General features: G+C 52.9%; 2 protein-coding genes across 12 annotated transcripts in view; one reads left to right on the forward strand and one right to left on the reverse strand.

Moving 5' to 3' along the window:
* Nucleotides 1–8,532, forward strand: part of DNASE1 (deoxyribonuclease 1) — a 39,258-nt gene extending 30,726 nt beyond the window's left edge. Inside the window, 11 exon segments of the mRNA XM_077985534.1 lie at nt 3,805–3,977; nt 5,602–5,685; nt 6,022–6,169; nt 6,498–6,586; nt 6,752–6,835; nt 7,111–7,226; nt 7,410–7,458; nt 7,460–7,574; nt 7,650–7,804; nt 8,166–8,262; nt 8,348–8,532. Of these exon segments, the coding sequence (XP_077841660.1) occupies nt 6,023–6,169; nt 6,498–6,586; nt 6,752–6,835; nt 7,111–7,226; nt 7,410–7,458; nt 7,460–7,574; nt 7,650–7,804; nt 8,166–8,262; nt 8,348–8,395 (900 nt within the window). The 5' untranslated portion in view covers nt 3,805–3,977; nt 5,602–5,685; nt 6,022 and the 3' untranslated portion in view covers nt 8,396–8,532.
* The window catches only part of TRAP1 (TNF receptor associated protein 1), a 60,390-nt gene continuing 53,937 nt past the window's right edge, over nt 8,474–14,926 (reverse strand). For 5 of the 11 annotated variants that reach the window (XM_077985403.1, XM_015125417.3, XM_077985401.1 and 2 more), the window contains 5 exons: nt 14,121–14,259; nt 13,576–13,661; nt 12,648–12,793; nt 9,222–9,294; nt 8,474–8,666 (listed from right to left, as the gene is read on the reverse strand). In XM_077985403.1, the coding sequence (XP_077841529.1) occupies nt 8,565–8,666; nt 9,222–9,294; nt 12,648–12,793; nt 13,576–13,661; nt 14,121–14,259 (546 nt within the window). In that variant the 3' untranslated portion in view covers nt 8,474–8,564. Of the gene's footprint in view, nt 8,667–9,221; nt 9,295–12,647; nt 12,853–13,527; nt 13,759–14,053; nt 14,260–14,926 lie in introns of all 11 variants that reach the window. The other 6 variants (XR_013411462.1, XR_013411463.1, XR_013411464.1 and 3 more) reach the window with 6 other exon arrangements.

Genomic DNA, 14,926 nt, shown 5'->3' on the forward strand with positions numbered 1-14,926 from the left:
AGAGCTTCACACTTTCTCAGTTCAGAGCACTCTTGATTAAGGTTCAGTAATTATTTTAATAGTCGGCCAAAAGAAATCCCTGACAGTGGTGCCAGATAGGAGACAGGTTGTGATTTTTATCTTGTGGCCTGGGTAGTGTCCTGGGACTCTCTGCCACATCTGAGTACAGTGTTGTGGGATAAAGAATCTCTCAGGGCAAGGAGCTTCTTAAGTTAAATCAGTAGAAATGTAGGCATGATATGGGCCTTCAAGTGTGTGAGAAACTATATCATTGTATATCTCAGTGTGTTTTCCCCAACTTCCAGTTGATAAGAAAAAATTCTTCAATAGTTTTCGTATGTGGGAGCTAAGGTGGCCTTGTAAAATTTCAAGTCATCCTTAAATAAAACGACCCACCTGAGAACTTGCTACTGTTAAGTGGTAAAATCAACTGGAGTTGGTTCCTACAAGTTGTGTTTATTCTAGTTTTGTTTGTAAGTAGGTCGTGTGAGTTAATTCATTTATATTTACTATATGTCTTTTAAATTATAACATATTTGTTATTATGTATGTCCTTTTAGATTTTATCTGCAGCTCATACTTTGCAATCATCACCCAGTAGTGTCTTATTCTAGCATCGTGTAAATCCGAGCATCATCTGGTGGACTCTTAAACTTCAGTAGAAACCATGAGTTATTCATACATTTTCCATTCAGATATCAATATCAGAAGGAAACGTAAATGAATATTCTAAATAAGGCTAATTTGTATTAATCTGCCTTTATGTTTGGGGGAAAAAAGCTGAGACATTGCATGAAAGATGATGCAGGATATACGCTGATCTTTTGGCCCCATTGAGCTATTCGAACATTGTCCTGTTCTATTGTCAGTTTTCTTTTTTTTTTTTTTTTTTTTTTTTTTGAGACAGAGTCTCGCTCTGTCGCCCAGGCTGGAGTGCAGTGGCCAGATCTCAGCTCACTGCAAGCTCCGCCTCCCGGGTTCCCGCCATTCTCCTGCCTCAGCCTCCGGAGTAGCTGGGACCACAGGCGCCGCCACCTCGCCCGGCTAATTTTTTGTGTTTTTAGTAGAGAAGGGGTTTCGCCGTGTTAGCCAGGATGGTCTGGATCTCCTGACCTTGTGATCCGCCCGTCTCGGCCTCCCAAAGTGCTGGGATTACAGGCTTGAGCCACCGCGCCCGGCCCTATTGTCAGTTTTCTTCATCATTTATTATATGGTCAATTTTTGAATTCCTGTAATATGAGACCCTTTTCTAGCTTTTAACTTATTGTGACCTAAAGTTAGTAAGTCCAGATTATATGGTCATTTAAAAAAAAAAAAGAAAAATCCCTCACAGTTCCGTTTATTAAATAAGTAAACCCCACTAATAAGTATTTGTGTCCTGGCTTATAGTGGATGTCTAGAAAAGTAATACATAAGGAAAAATGTTCATCGTATTTGTTTAGTCATGGGATGTGTGTGCCTGTCGAGCACCTCTTCAACTTGGAATCTGATAGAACACCGCCACCCTCATTGCCTCGTTTTTCATTGACCTTCACAGTAATTGCTTGTTCAGTAACTGCCACAACCCAGCATGGCAGAGAGAGGGAAGACACCCTTACAAAGCAAGGTAATGTTAACGTTGAGACCATGAACGGCCCTGAGCAGAGCAGAGCATCGCTGCTTCCTTCAACATTAAGGAGGATATGGTGCCCTGTGAGTTCACGGGGGTGCCTCCGTGTAGACTGGAAACCACAGCTCTGCGTCCTTCCCTCTTTCGCTCTTGATTGGTAGAAAGGTACCCTCCCTGGCCTGCACGTCGCCGGGTCACACAGCACCGGCTGTGGTTGCACAAAGCCACCGCCACCGGTATTCCTTTGAGGCCATTTGTTTCCAGCCATGGTGCCTGTAGGATTTTTTCCTTTATCCTGTAATTTCAGCCAAATCAGAGCATGTGACCTGGCTTAGATGTCAAGATAACTGTTGTTATGTGCTCTTTTCCTTTCCTGTGTCTGGGACAGGTTTAATTTAACCTGAGAAGGCTGCAGATCCTCGGGGTTGATTTGAAAACAGCTCATCCTGATCTGAGAAGGCGGTCAGCTTTTCTCGTTGTCGCCCTTGGCTGACAGCACCCATTCTCTGTGGATGTGAAAATCCCAGAGACGCTGGGCTTTCTCCTTGGGCATTCCCCAGGCCTGTCTCCAGAGTGGGGCCCAGCATGGGAAGAGTGTACCCCACTCACTCCCGATGTGGGGCTTGGACCTGCAGCTCGACAGCGCCCATGGAATGTGGGTAGAAGCGACAGCAGCCGGGTCTACCTCAGCCTTAGGGCGGCGCGTGTCCTGCATGTGCTCTGGGAGCCTCCACCTTCCATGCTGTGGGAAGAGGGTGCCCAGGGAGCTGCAGTCCCTCCAGCTCAGTCCCAGGACGAGGCCCAGGCAGCAGAGCCATCCCAGCTGAGCTGCCAGCGTGAGAGAAATGCGTGTGTACACACTGAGTGTTCAGGTGGCTGTTACATGGCAGCATTGAGTGACACAGACAGAAAAGAGATCCACAAGGGAGAAGTGAGAGTGCTGGAGACTCCACAGGCCACAGGGGCAGGATGGCTTCTGAGGAGGTGACATGATTCTTCTGGGAATAACGTCACTCCATCTGACAGAGGAAGACATGGAGGGTCCAGATGGTTGAAGGCCCAGCAGTGATCCCAGACAGGCCCCACGTCAGACCAGGCTCCTCCAGGGCTGTGCTGCTGTCACCAAAGCCCATCCTGAGGGCAGCCACATGGCAGGCAGTGCTCGCCATTTGTACAGCGAGGCCCAAGTTCCAGCCTGCCTTCTGGCAGGTAGAGGAAGTAGGGGCACTGCCTGGGAGCACCTGAAAGCAGATGGGGCAGCATTTGGTCAAGAGCCAGGAGGGGATGACAGACCAGAGGGGAACCCTTGTCCCATGTGCTGAGTGCATGTGGGGGGCTGGGCACTTGGCTCTGTGAGCTATAATTGGTGTCCCTGTGCCCCCCTGGAAGCTGCACCAGGCAGCTTCTTGGTGGAGGACAGTGGCCGCCCTCTAGCCTTACTCCCTTCCCCGTGATGGGTCGCTGTGAGATGTGTGTCCAGGAAAGGCAAACACCAAAGGCAGAGGACTAATTCCTACACCAAATCCTCTGGTGGCCTTGCTTGGGGACTGGATTTTGACAGCTGGAGGCTGTCCTAGACTCAGAGATTGAAAACAGGGAAGAACCATCGTTGAAACCTTTGGAAAAGCCTGCAACGGGGCCTCTGGCAGCCTGAGGAGTGGCGGTGTTTCCATCTGGTAGATGCCGTCTCAATAGGAGGGACAGATGAGTGCACTGGTGCTGCCAGCCAGAGGTGTCTGTCGGCGTGTCTTTATGGAATGGGGCGCCAGTCTTGGTGAGGGTGGTTTACTTTCCTATTTCTAGTCCCCACTGGGCCCACCTTCTGCTTCATGGCCAGCTGGCCAGACCTAGCACTTTCCTGACCTTTGACCTTGGCCCCTGCTGACTCTGGCCCTTGAGGCTTCCTGCAGACCCCATTTGTATTCATTTCCTGCAGTTCTCATACCTGAATCTCGCCTGGACTTCTGCCAAGCCCTCCAGGCCCTCCTCCCCCAGGAATACCACAGATACTATGTGCAGGGCTGTCCTTGGAGGGCTAGCACACCCCTTCCAAGCGGGCAAGACCCAGGGGTGGCTCAAAAGATAGCTGTGCCCTCGCCCTGGAACCTCTGAATGTTGATTTTTGTAGCAAAAAAGGATGCAGATGTGAGTAAGGCTGGTGAGATAAGGACATCATCCCTGCTCTCCAAATGCAGGCACACACATCAGAAGACAAGGCAGCAACTGGGGTGATGCAGCCACAGCCAAGGGAGGCCAAGGATTGCTGGCAGCCTGCAGAAACTGGAGGGCAAGGAGCGTCCCCGCAGGGCCCCCAGGAGGAGCAGGGTCCTGCTGACACCCTGACTGCAGACGTCCAGTCTCCAGAACTGTGAGAGGATCCATTTCTATTATTTTAAGCAACCAAACTTGTGGTAGTTACAGCAGCCTCAGGAGATAAATACAAATGGAAAATCAAAAAGATTCCAAGAAATGAGTGGACCTGGCCGGGTGCAGTGGCTCACACTTGTAATCCCAGCATTTGCGGGAAGATTGCTTGAGCTCAGGAGTTGGAGACCTTGTCTCTACGAGAAACTTTAAAAAATAGGCTGGGTGCTGTAATCCCAGCACTTTGGGAGGCCGAGGCAGGCGGATCACAAGGTCATGAGTTTGAGGCCAGTGTGACCAATATGGTGAAACCCCCGTCTCTACTAAAAATTCAAAAATTAGCCAGGTGTGGTGGTGTGTGCCTGTAATCCCAGCTACCCAGGAGATTGAGGTAGGAGAATCGCTTGAACCCGGGAGGCAGAGGTTGCAGTGAGCCAGATAGCGTCACTGCACTCCAGCCTGGGCAACACTTCGCTTCAAAACTCTGCCTAAAAAAAAAAAAAAAAAAAAAAAAAACCCAATAGCTGGGCTTGGTGGCATGCACCTATAGTCCCAGCTATGTGGGAGGATTGCTTGAAGCCAGGAATTCAAGACCAGTCTGGACAACACAGCAAGACTCTACCAAAAAAATTTAAAAGTTAGCCAGGCACAGTGGCACACCCATAGTCTTAGCTACTCAGGAGGCTGAGGAGGGAGGATTATCTGAGCCCTGGAGGTCAAGGCTATAATGAGCCATGATTGTACCACTGCACTCCAGCCTTGGCAACACAGTGCAAGACCCTGTCTCAAAAACAACAAAAACCCAAAACAAAAACAAGAAATGACTAGACCTGAGGCCTGGCCTTTAGCTGCTGCCCTGCCCTTGTGATCTGGTCACTCAGGATCCCCTGGGCCCAAACACACAGCCTATTGTCCACTTCAAGAAGGCTCCCCACTGGCTGGCTGGCAATTGGGGTGGGCCTTGCAGCCCCCACCTGTCCTAGCCCCATGGCGCTGGTGCTGCAGGCGCCCGCCGCTGCTTGTTCCAAGCTCCTCAGCCTCCTGCAGGGTTGCCTGCACCTGATGGCGATGAATCCGGAAGGCAGGCGTGTCCTGGGCCACAGAGCAGTCATGGCTGTTCAGCCACCAGGGGGCTCCATTTGCAACCTTGGATGTGGCTTTGGCCTCTTAGTCCAAGGTGTCCTTGGGGGCCCCCAGACAAGAGACAGGGAGACTGGAGCCCAGCCCCACCCTCCTGCACATACCTGGCCCATCCCTGCCCTATCCTGGAAAATGGGGGCCACTGCACGTGCAAGGGACACAGGACAGGAACCTTTGGCCTTGTTATCAGATATTTTAAAACCAAGTACAAACATGATTATCAGATGCAGTTTTTATAGCAGCAGGAAACCTGTGCTTGCAGAAATAAACACATGCCAGCAACCCACCTATGCGGAAAGCCACACAGAGCCCTTGTTTTCTGCACCCTCAGGTGACATTTGCCCCAGGGAAGGTCACAGCTGCCTGAACCTTTAAAACTCCCGGACACACACTGCCTGTGCAGGATCTGGAACCCAGCAGCACTGCCAGGACCTTGAAGTGCTGCTTCAGAGACCTCTCTTCACAAACTACTTTTTTTCTTAAAGCAGCAAAAGGAGAAAATTGACATCAAAGGATATTCCAGATTCTTGATAGCCTTCTCATCATCTCTGAGGACAGCCCCATCATCTCAGGTGAGCACCAGCTGGAGAGCCTCCGGGTGACTGGCCAGTTCGGAGCAGGGAGGGAGGCTTAGCGTCTTGTCCTCCAGCGGAGAGTGAGGAGGCGGCTCCAGCGTCCCTCCCGGGCGGGTTTTCTGGTGGATGTGAGAGTGACTCGGGGTCCTCCACGTGGTGCCAGCTGTTTGGGTTTCTGGACGTTGTAGGAAAGGCTTGCGGGGGTATCCCCTGCCCACGTCCCCCGACCTTCAGCTGCACCAGCCCCTGCCAGCTGGGCCCCTGGAGGCTGGAGTGCTGTGGCAGGGATGACGTCTCACTTCTGTTATGTCTCTGCGCCCTGTGCTCTCCCAGGATGAGGGGCATGAGGCTGCTGGGGGCTCTGCTGGCACTGTTGGCCCTACTGCAGGGGGCCGTGTCCCTGAAGATCGCAGCCTTCAACATCCAGACATTTGGGGAGACCAAGATGTCCAATGCCACCCTCGTCAGCTACATTGTGCAGGTGAGGCCAGGGCGGCCTCTCCCCAGAAGCAGAGGGGCTCTGGAGTCTGGGGCTGGTGGGCAATGCCAGCCCTGTGGGGCCACAGAGTGTCTGGTGTGGGGTACTGAGCGCCTCTGCCCCCAGCCCGGCGGAACAGGCTCTTAGCTGCGGACCAAGGTCCTCGTCCCTGCTGTGCTGTCCCTGGCTGGCAGCAGGAGTCCAGGCAGAAACATGAGGCTGCAGCTAAACCGAGCAATGCCACAAGCATCAACTGTGGCTCCCTTTGTGGCAGTGTGGGGTCCCTAGGTGGCACCAGCCCTGCTCAGCACCACTGTGGCCCTGCCCCCAGATCCTGAGCCGCTACGACATCGCCCTGGTCCAGGAGGTCAGAGACAGCCACCTGACTGCCGTGGGGAAGCTGCTGGACAACCTCAATCAGTGGGTGACAGTGGCAGGGTCCTAGGGAGGTGACATCTCGTCCAGGGCACAGTCTCACTTCACTTGGGCCCCAAGGGTGGGGACCTGGGCACAGCCTTGCTGTTGGCAGCCAGAGGTGTCCCCTAAGCCCCCTGCCCACTGGGACCTTTTGTTTCCTCAATCCAGGGATGCACCAGACACCTATCACTATGTGGTCAGTGAACCACTGGGACGGAACAGCTATAAGGAGCGCTACCTGTTCGTGTACAGGTGGGTGGTCCAGAAAGCCAGGAAGCTCCTCCTTCACCTGGGAGAGCCCCAGCAGAGCAGGGAAGGAGTTTGTCCTATGGGGCAAGAACCTGAGGCTGCAGGGCAGGTCCAGGGTGGAGTCAAAACACCCTCCTGAGATCCCGGACCCATGGGGTGAGCAGGTGGCGGCCTGCCCGCCCGCCCTCCTGTCTGTGACGCAACGCCTGCTTCCTGGGAAGCAGGAGTGGGGCAGCTTCCAGCCTGGGGTCACCTCCTCCTGCCCGGCCTTCCCGCAGGCCTGACCAGGTGTCTGTGGTGGACAGCTACTACTACGATGACGGCTGCGAGCCCTGTGGGAACGACACCTTCAGCCGGGAGCCAGCCATCGTCAGGTTCTCCTGCCCATTCACAGGTGGGTGCTGCCACACTGGGTGCTGCCTGGGCCAGGGTGGGGCACAGCTTGGTGCTTACGGCCTCCACCCCCTCCTAGGGAACCTGGAATGCCTGTGTCACACACTGCCCTCCCAGTCCCTGGGGCTTGGGTTTTCCATTCATTTGGAACATGACCCCCCAGGGGGACTGTCAGGATTCACAGTTCCAACTGACATGGTGACTGAACCTGCCCCCAGGGAGTGGCCGCTGCACAGAGGTCAGGGAGTTTGCCATTGTCCCCCTGCATGCGGCCCCGGAGGACGCAGTAGCTGAGATCGATGCTCTCTATGACGTCTACCTGGATGTCCAAGAGAAATGGGGCTTGGAGGTGAGACCCTCCCGGGGCAGTGGGCACCAGCGGCCTCCGCTTGTCCCTGGGCCCACAGGCAACGTTTCCTGGTAGGACGTCATGTTGATGGGCGACTTCAATGCGGGCTGCAGCTATGTGAGACCCTCCCAGTGGTCATCCATCCGCCTGCGGACGAGCCCCACCTTCCAGTGGCTGATCCCTGACACCGCTGACACCACAGCTACATCGACGCACTGCGCCTACGACAGGTGAGCAGGGTATCGTGCTTAGGGCAAAGAGCAGCCGTGACTGATACGTCCGGCTTCAGAAATCTCGAGGCCTTTGGACACTCACCCAACTGAACTTCAGTTGATCTACTCAGGAAACGGAATAACAAGAGCCACGATTTTTAGTTTTTTAGGAAAAGCACGTTTGGGGATAAGAGGAGAGGCAGACACATGAGGCTGTCACGTGGTTTCCACTCTGAGGGGCACAGGCCAGGGTGTGCAGTTTTGGGCGCCCACAGACCTGCACTGTCAGGTCCCAGGGCTCTTAGTTTAGTTCCTGTGAGCCCTGAGCCAGGCCCATGGGTGACAGGGGAACCTGCTCTCTCTTCCCAACACCCATCAGGATCGTGGTTGCAGGGACGCTGCTCCAGGACGCTGTTGTTCCCGACTCGGCTCTTCCCTTTAACTTCCAGGCTGCCTATGGCCTGAGTGACCAACTGGTACGTGTCCTCCCTTGCACAGTCACATGGGGATGGGACACAGGAACTTAGGGTCAGCCCAGACCCTGTGCCCACTTGCCTGCAGGCCCAAGCCATCAGTGACCACTATCCAGTGGAGGTGATGCTGAAGTGAGCAGCCTTCCCCACGCCAGCTGAACTACAGGAAGAGAGGACCCATCCTGCCGCAGGAGCCAGACAAACAGCCCAACACTCAGGTTAAGAAATACCTTTTAATTTAGGTAAATAAAGCTCAAGGCGGCTGGGCTGTCATCTGTGGTGTCAGTCCTTCTGGCCCCCGGCTGTCAGTGTCGCTCCAGGGCCTTGACAAGCAGCTCATTCAAGCGGCCCACCATGGCCCTAGGGTCGTCAACAAGCCCAGCGGCAATCATGGCGTTCTCGTATATCTGAAAGGCAAGAGAAGAAACCCGTTATGAGGGCCGTGGGGCATCTTTTCATTTTGTTTTTTTTTTTTTTTTGAGACAGTCTCACTGTTGCCCAGGCTGGAGTGCAGAGGCACGATCTTGGCTCACTGCAACCTCAAGTGATCCACCCGCTTCCCAAAGTGCTGGGATTACAGGCGTGAGCCACCACACCTGGCCATTTTTCCCTTTTTAAAGCAGAATTTGGCTGGGCATGGTGGCTCACGAGGTCAGGAGACAACATGGTGAAACCCCGTCTCTACTAAAATACAACAATTAGCCAGGCATGGTGGCATGCACCTATAATCCCAGCTACTTGGGAGGCTGAGGCAGGGGAATTGCTTGAACCCAGGAGGCGGAGATTGTAGTGAGCCAAGATCGTGCCACTGCACTCCAGCCTGGCAACAGAGCGAGACTCCATCTCAAAAAAAAAAAAAAAAAAAGGCAGGATTTTGGAGGAAACTGCTGTTCCAGCCTGAAGGTAGGCTCTCAGGGCTGGTAGCCCGGATCTGTGCAGTCATCCTGAGCTGCTGCACTCACCTGATCCACCAGCAGCTGGGCCAGGCCAGGCTCGCTTGCCCGCAGCTGATTCAGCTTCTTGATGAGCACATGCCTGCAACACAGAACCCACCAGAAAAAGCAGCTCAGGACCACGTGCTGCAACCCTCCCTTCATGTTTTGGGATTATCAGAATATTTAGTTTTTTAAAGGTATATAGATGATATGATTATATACCCAGAAAACCCAAGCGAAGCAGGAGTGTCAGTATTAGAAAATGCTGTAAGGTAGCCAAGTTCCAAGATCAAAATACACTAAAGGGACAAAAGGAGCTTATGTGAAGACATGCCTTGGTTCCCAGATAAATAATAGAAGGGAGGAAGTCCCACATGTTGAAACATATTATAGGGCTCTAGTAAATAAAACAGTTTAGCTCTGGAAAGGGGGAAGGCGAACAACTCCATGTAGCGAGGGTGGACACTGGCCTGATGAGGACAGTATTTCACAGAAGAGGGAGGAGACAGATCACTCCGTCCGGCAGCACTGGGATAACTGGGAGCCATGCAGAAAACCATTTAGACCAGAGTAAATTCCAGAGGGATCAAAGATGAAAAGCACAATTCTAGGGAAGAAATGCTTCATAATCTCAGAAGGGGAAACCCAAAAGCCAAAAAAGCATCATGTAGTATTTAACATGAAAATTATAATTTTTCACTTAGGAGAAGTCTGATAAAACCGAGGGCTCCGGGGAACTGTACATTTGTACAACCTCTCCAGAGGACAACTGAACTCAGGAAAACCACATGTGGATGTGCTGAGACTCAGCTATTCCACTTCCTAACTGTAGCCCTTTAAATACTTCTTTTTTTAGATGGACTCTCACTCCTTCACGCAGGCTAGAGTGAAATTGCATGATCTTGGCTCACTGCAGCCTCCGGGTTCAAGAGATTCTCCTGCCTCAGCCTCCCAATTAACTGGGATTACGGGCACCCACTACCACCCCCAGCTAGTTTTTGGATTTTTAGTAGAGACGGGGTTTCGCCATGTTGACCAGGGTCTCGAACTCCTGACCTCAAGGGATCCACCCGCCTAAGCCTCCCAAAATGTTGGGATTACAGGCGTGAGACACCGCACCCGGCCTAAACCAGGAAACACTTTAAATGCACATCCTCACATTTCTAGTCTATGTAGCTGGAAAAAAGGACATTCTTAATATGCTAATGCGGAGATCACATAGTTACCATACGGGAGAAAAGCAAGGCAAGGACCCACTGCACAGCAGGTTACCCCCAGGAAATCCAAGGGTGCAGCTGCCCACAAGAGCACATCATCTCTGCAGAAATACAAAAGCCCTAATGCTGGCTGCACTGGGGACACAGGTAGGAGGAAATTTTCCCCCGTAAACAGTTTTGAATTCTGAACTTTGTGGACAGAACACCAAATTTTAAAACAAATAAAAGTGAACCTGGCTGGGCACAGTGGCTCTCACCTATAATCCCAGCACTTTGGGAGGCCGAGGCTGCAGTGAGCTCTGATGGCGCCACTGGCGCACTCCACCCTAGGTGACAGAGCAAGACCCTGTCTCCAAAAGTGAAGTCCTTTGGCAATAGACAGAAACGAGCACTTCTGCAGCTATCTTAAAAAACTAGTTTGGCACCAAAACTAGTTACAGTGACATGGTGTCTGCCTCACTGAGCTGCTCCAGCAGAGGCGCAGGCATTCTGCAAACTGGCACTGCTGTGGGAAGGTGCTTACTCGGCACTGACAGCCATAAGCCAAGTCAGCTTTTCCCCCAGCAGTGCCACGGCCAGGACAATGCATCTCCCTCACCGCCAGTATAATTTTTAAAGGTAAGATTCTAAAATGACAAAAAAAAAAAAAAAAAACTAGACATGTACTAAAGAACAAAACAAACCCTGGCTGGGGATGGTGGCCCATACTTGTAATCCCAGCACTTCGGGAGGCCAAGGCAGGTGGACCGCGTGAGCCCAGGAGGTAGAGGTTGCAGTGAGCTGAGATCGCCCCACTGCACTCCAACCTGGGGGACAGAGGGAGACCCTGTCTCAGAAATTAAAATACGACTTAGGCTACATTGTGGGGAGTGATAAGGCTATGGATTTTTATTTCCTTTCTGTTGTTTTCTAACATTTTTGGTAACTTGTTTATGTAACTTCCTTTTTTAAAAAATTGCTGTATACAAAATTTCCCCCAGAAAAGAAACTTCATCTATAACAAGTTAGAAAATGAAATTTTAAAATACCCACTAACACACATCAAAGAATAATTCTTTAAAAATGGTACCAGAACTCTACAGAGAATGTAAGGTACCAAAGGATGTTGAAGACCTAAATAAAAATATCACATTCATCGGTGCAAATAAGTGATACTGTAACAGTGTCAATTCTCCTGAAAACTCATTTAGGGAATCTCAAAACAATCTCAGTCAAACCCCAACAGGCCAGACGCAGTGGCTCGCACCTATAATCCCAGCACGGTGGATCACATGTGGCCAGTTTGAGACCAGTCTGGGCAACATAATGAGATCCCATTTCCACAAAAAATTTTTTTAAGAATTAGGAATGATGGTTCACACTGTCTTAGCTACTCACGAGGCTAAGGCAAGAGAATCATTTGAGCCCAGGAGTTTGAGGGTGCACACATCACTGCACTCCAGCCTGGGCAGCACAGACCTTGTCTCAAAAGAAAGAAACATAGGAACAATGAATTCATGACTCTGTAAAGATCTCTTAAGATCCCAAAAAAGCATCTAATGAAAACGTAAATGTTCTATTAAGAATACCTACTCATCAAAAGATACCTAAAGGCAGGTGAAAAGACATTTACAACAGATAAAGGGCATATAAAGAATAGCGGGAAGAAAGGAGGGAAATCTTACATGCTTAGCCACTGTCAGGGCTGGGGGTTCTTGGTCCACCCTGGAAGCAGCTCCCACCACCGGGGCCAGAGAAACCCACACAAGCCCCAGACGCTCGGACAAGAATATTCAGAGCAGCGTGGTTCTCCACCACTTCTGACCAAGAACCCCCCGAGGCCCAGCAGAGCAGAACGGAGGAGTCTGCAGCGGATATTATTCGGCTATGAAAATGAACTTGTGGCAGCCCCTCTGCGTAGGCAACCCTCATGCCAAGTGAGCAATGTGAGACTTCAGCAAACACCAAGATCCACGTACAAAGCTCAAAACAGGCAAAACTGAGCATGTTCAGGACATGCACAGGTGGCAAAGCCACAGACCAAAACAAGGACATGGTCACAAGTTGGGATGCAGCTGGCCGGCCAGGTTCCGTTTCACATGGGTGCAGCCTAAACTGAATACAGCTCCTCAGAGTTACCCACATGTCCACAGGCCTCACGCACTTCTCTTCTGTGTCACATTCCACAACAGAAGAACACCACACACAGGATTCAGGGGGATCCCGCAGGCTGGAAGGGCCAGGAGTGTGGCCTCACCTGGGGTTGATCTCCAGCGTGGGCTGCAGGAGCTGTGCACGCTCCTCCTGGGTCTTGGCCAGCTGCTGCATGCGCAGGAAGTGGCGGGCAGCCCCCATCTCCAGCACGGTGACCATGGCAGGGTGGGTGTCCAGTCGGAGTGTCACCTGTGAGCAAAGCCAGGGGTTGAGGGTGATAAAGGCTCCCAATGTGAGAGGGCTGAGGACTGGCAGCATCTTAACCAGGGGTGAAGGTCACCCAGACTACGAGGTAGCAGGCAGGATCTCAAGGACTGTCCTGTACCAGTGCTACTCCCTCCCCATGACCCACTAACCTGTGGGCCCTGAGCTGATGCCCCACACAGATACTGTGCCTTAGGGGCTCCACCACCCTGGTCCCCTGCTGCTGCCTCCAGGAGCTGCCCAAATCCATCCTCTGGTCCACGCCAGCCCACCGTGCATGAGGCCCCTCCTCCAAGTGACCATGCATGGGACACTCATTTTTTGCTCCAAGCTAGACTGATTCGGTGGGGGCGGGGGCGGGTCTTAGCTCTCTGAAGCCCACCCAAAACCCCCTAAGAACCCAAGGGAGAAGTGAGCTCCTGAGGGCTGGGGTAGCATGTCCCTTCTTCGGAACCCCCACGTCCTCAGCTCCTGCTGAGGGTTGCGACCGGGACAGTCCACTGGGGCTGCGGGTTTTTCCGTTTTCAGTTCGCAGCTGCTCGGGAGCAGGGCCGGGAGGAAGACACTGCCCTCCTGCCTCAGCGGCACTCCCGGGCGACACGTGCCCACCAGCGACCCACAGGGTCTCCAGCTGACACCATGGGCTTCTGCTGCTGCTGGAAGGACACCCACCGGGCCAGGTTCTAGAAGCTACCAGCTGGCCGGCCTGTTAGGCACACTGAGGGCCACAGTGGCTAAGTGGTCATCCATCCCCAGGAAAGCCTCACCTTCACGTTGGTGACACGCGACCCCAGCACGTTTCTCATCCAGGCCATGAGCTCCTCCGTCTCCTCCTCTGACAGGCGCTCGGCAGCTGCGGAAGAGCAGGCGAGTGTGAGCTCAGGCCTGCACCCCCACTCCCCGGCTTCCATGGGGGCCATGCGGCATCCTGCTAGCTCCCACCTCCTCTCCTGCCAGGACGGAGATAGAAGCTAGCAAGATGCTTTTCATCTCAAAGTAAAACCTCAAAGGATGCTTCAGGTTGCCTGAGGCCCATACAACTTGGTTAGGGCTTTAAAAAGACAACACACAGCCTCTCAAGAAGCTGGGCCAGCTCCAGAAGCCAGCATGGTAGGAACACTGGACGGATCCTTGGTATCTAAACCAGAAGGCACCTCCCCCCCGTCACCAGGGTGCTCCCACAAGGCTCTTCTCGGGGGTGGCTGAGCCCAGGTCAACTGAGGAAAACCCAAGGGAAGCCCTCACTGCAGGACAGCAGAGGCGTGCAGGGAGTAGGCACTGGCCCCATGCCTAGAAAGCAGGGGATGCCGACCTGGGGACCCGTCCTCAAACTTCTCCTCCTTGTAGTGATCCACGACGATGTCCGTCTCCACGGAGATCAGCTGCTTCTTGTCAAACTCACGAAGGTGCAGCAGGGTGAGCTCATCGAACTGCTCATAGCAGAAGAGAACCTGCAGGTGGTCAAGAGCAGCTCGGTCAGGCCTGGGGGCCTCCCCCCACCACAGAAGAAAGGAGGAGGGCTGAGGGAGCCAAGTGGGCCACACGGGGGAACACTGGGGCAGGTGGGGATCCCAGGCCTACGTGACAGTTACTGCCACACCTGGGTCTGAGGAAGGCTCTCATCTGCCTTCAAGGCAGAAGCACTCCACGCATAAAGAAATCCACATGTGGCTGAGTGCAGTGGCTCATGCCTATAATCCTAGCACTTTGGGAGGCCAAAGCGGGCAGATCACAAGATCAGGAGTTCGAGACCATCATGGTGAAACCCTGTCTCTACTAAAAATACCAAAATTTGCCGGGCGTGGTGGCGGGCGCCTGTAATCCCAGCTACTCAGGAGGCTGAGGCAGGAGAATGGCTTGAACCTGGGAGGTGGAGGCTGCAGTGAGCCGAGATCACGCCACTGCATTCTAGCCTGGGCGACAGAGCAAAGACTCTGTCTCAAAAACAAACAAAAAAACGCACATGTGACTTCCAAGTGACACACACAACCATCACAGTCAGTCCAGCCTCTGTGTCCGTGACCCTGACTCACCGTGCAGCCCCACCCTGCATTGTGGGCAGGTTCACCCAGCAGAGAGCTGAGAAGGTCAAGACCCTCCCCCGGCTGCAGCCCCAGG

Source organism: Macaca mulatta, chromosome 20 (genome assembly GCF_049350105.2).
Source record: "Macaca mulatta isolate MMU2019108-1 chromosome 20, T2T-MMU8v2.0, whole genome shotgun sequence".
Lineage (NCBI taxonomy): Eukaryota > Metazoa > Chordata > Mammalia > Primates > Cercopithecidae > Macaca > Macaca mulatta.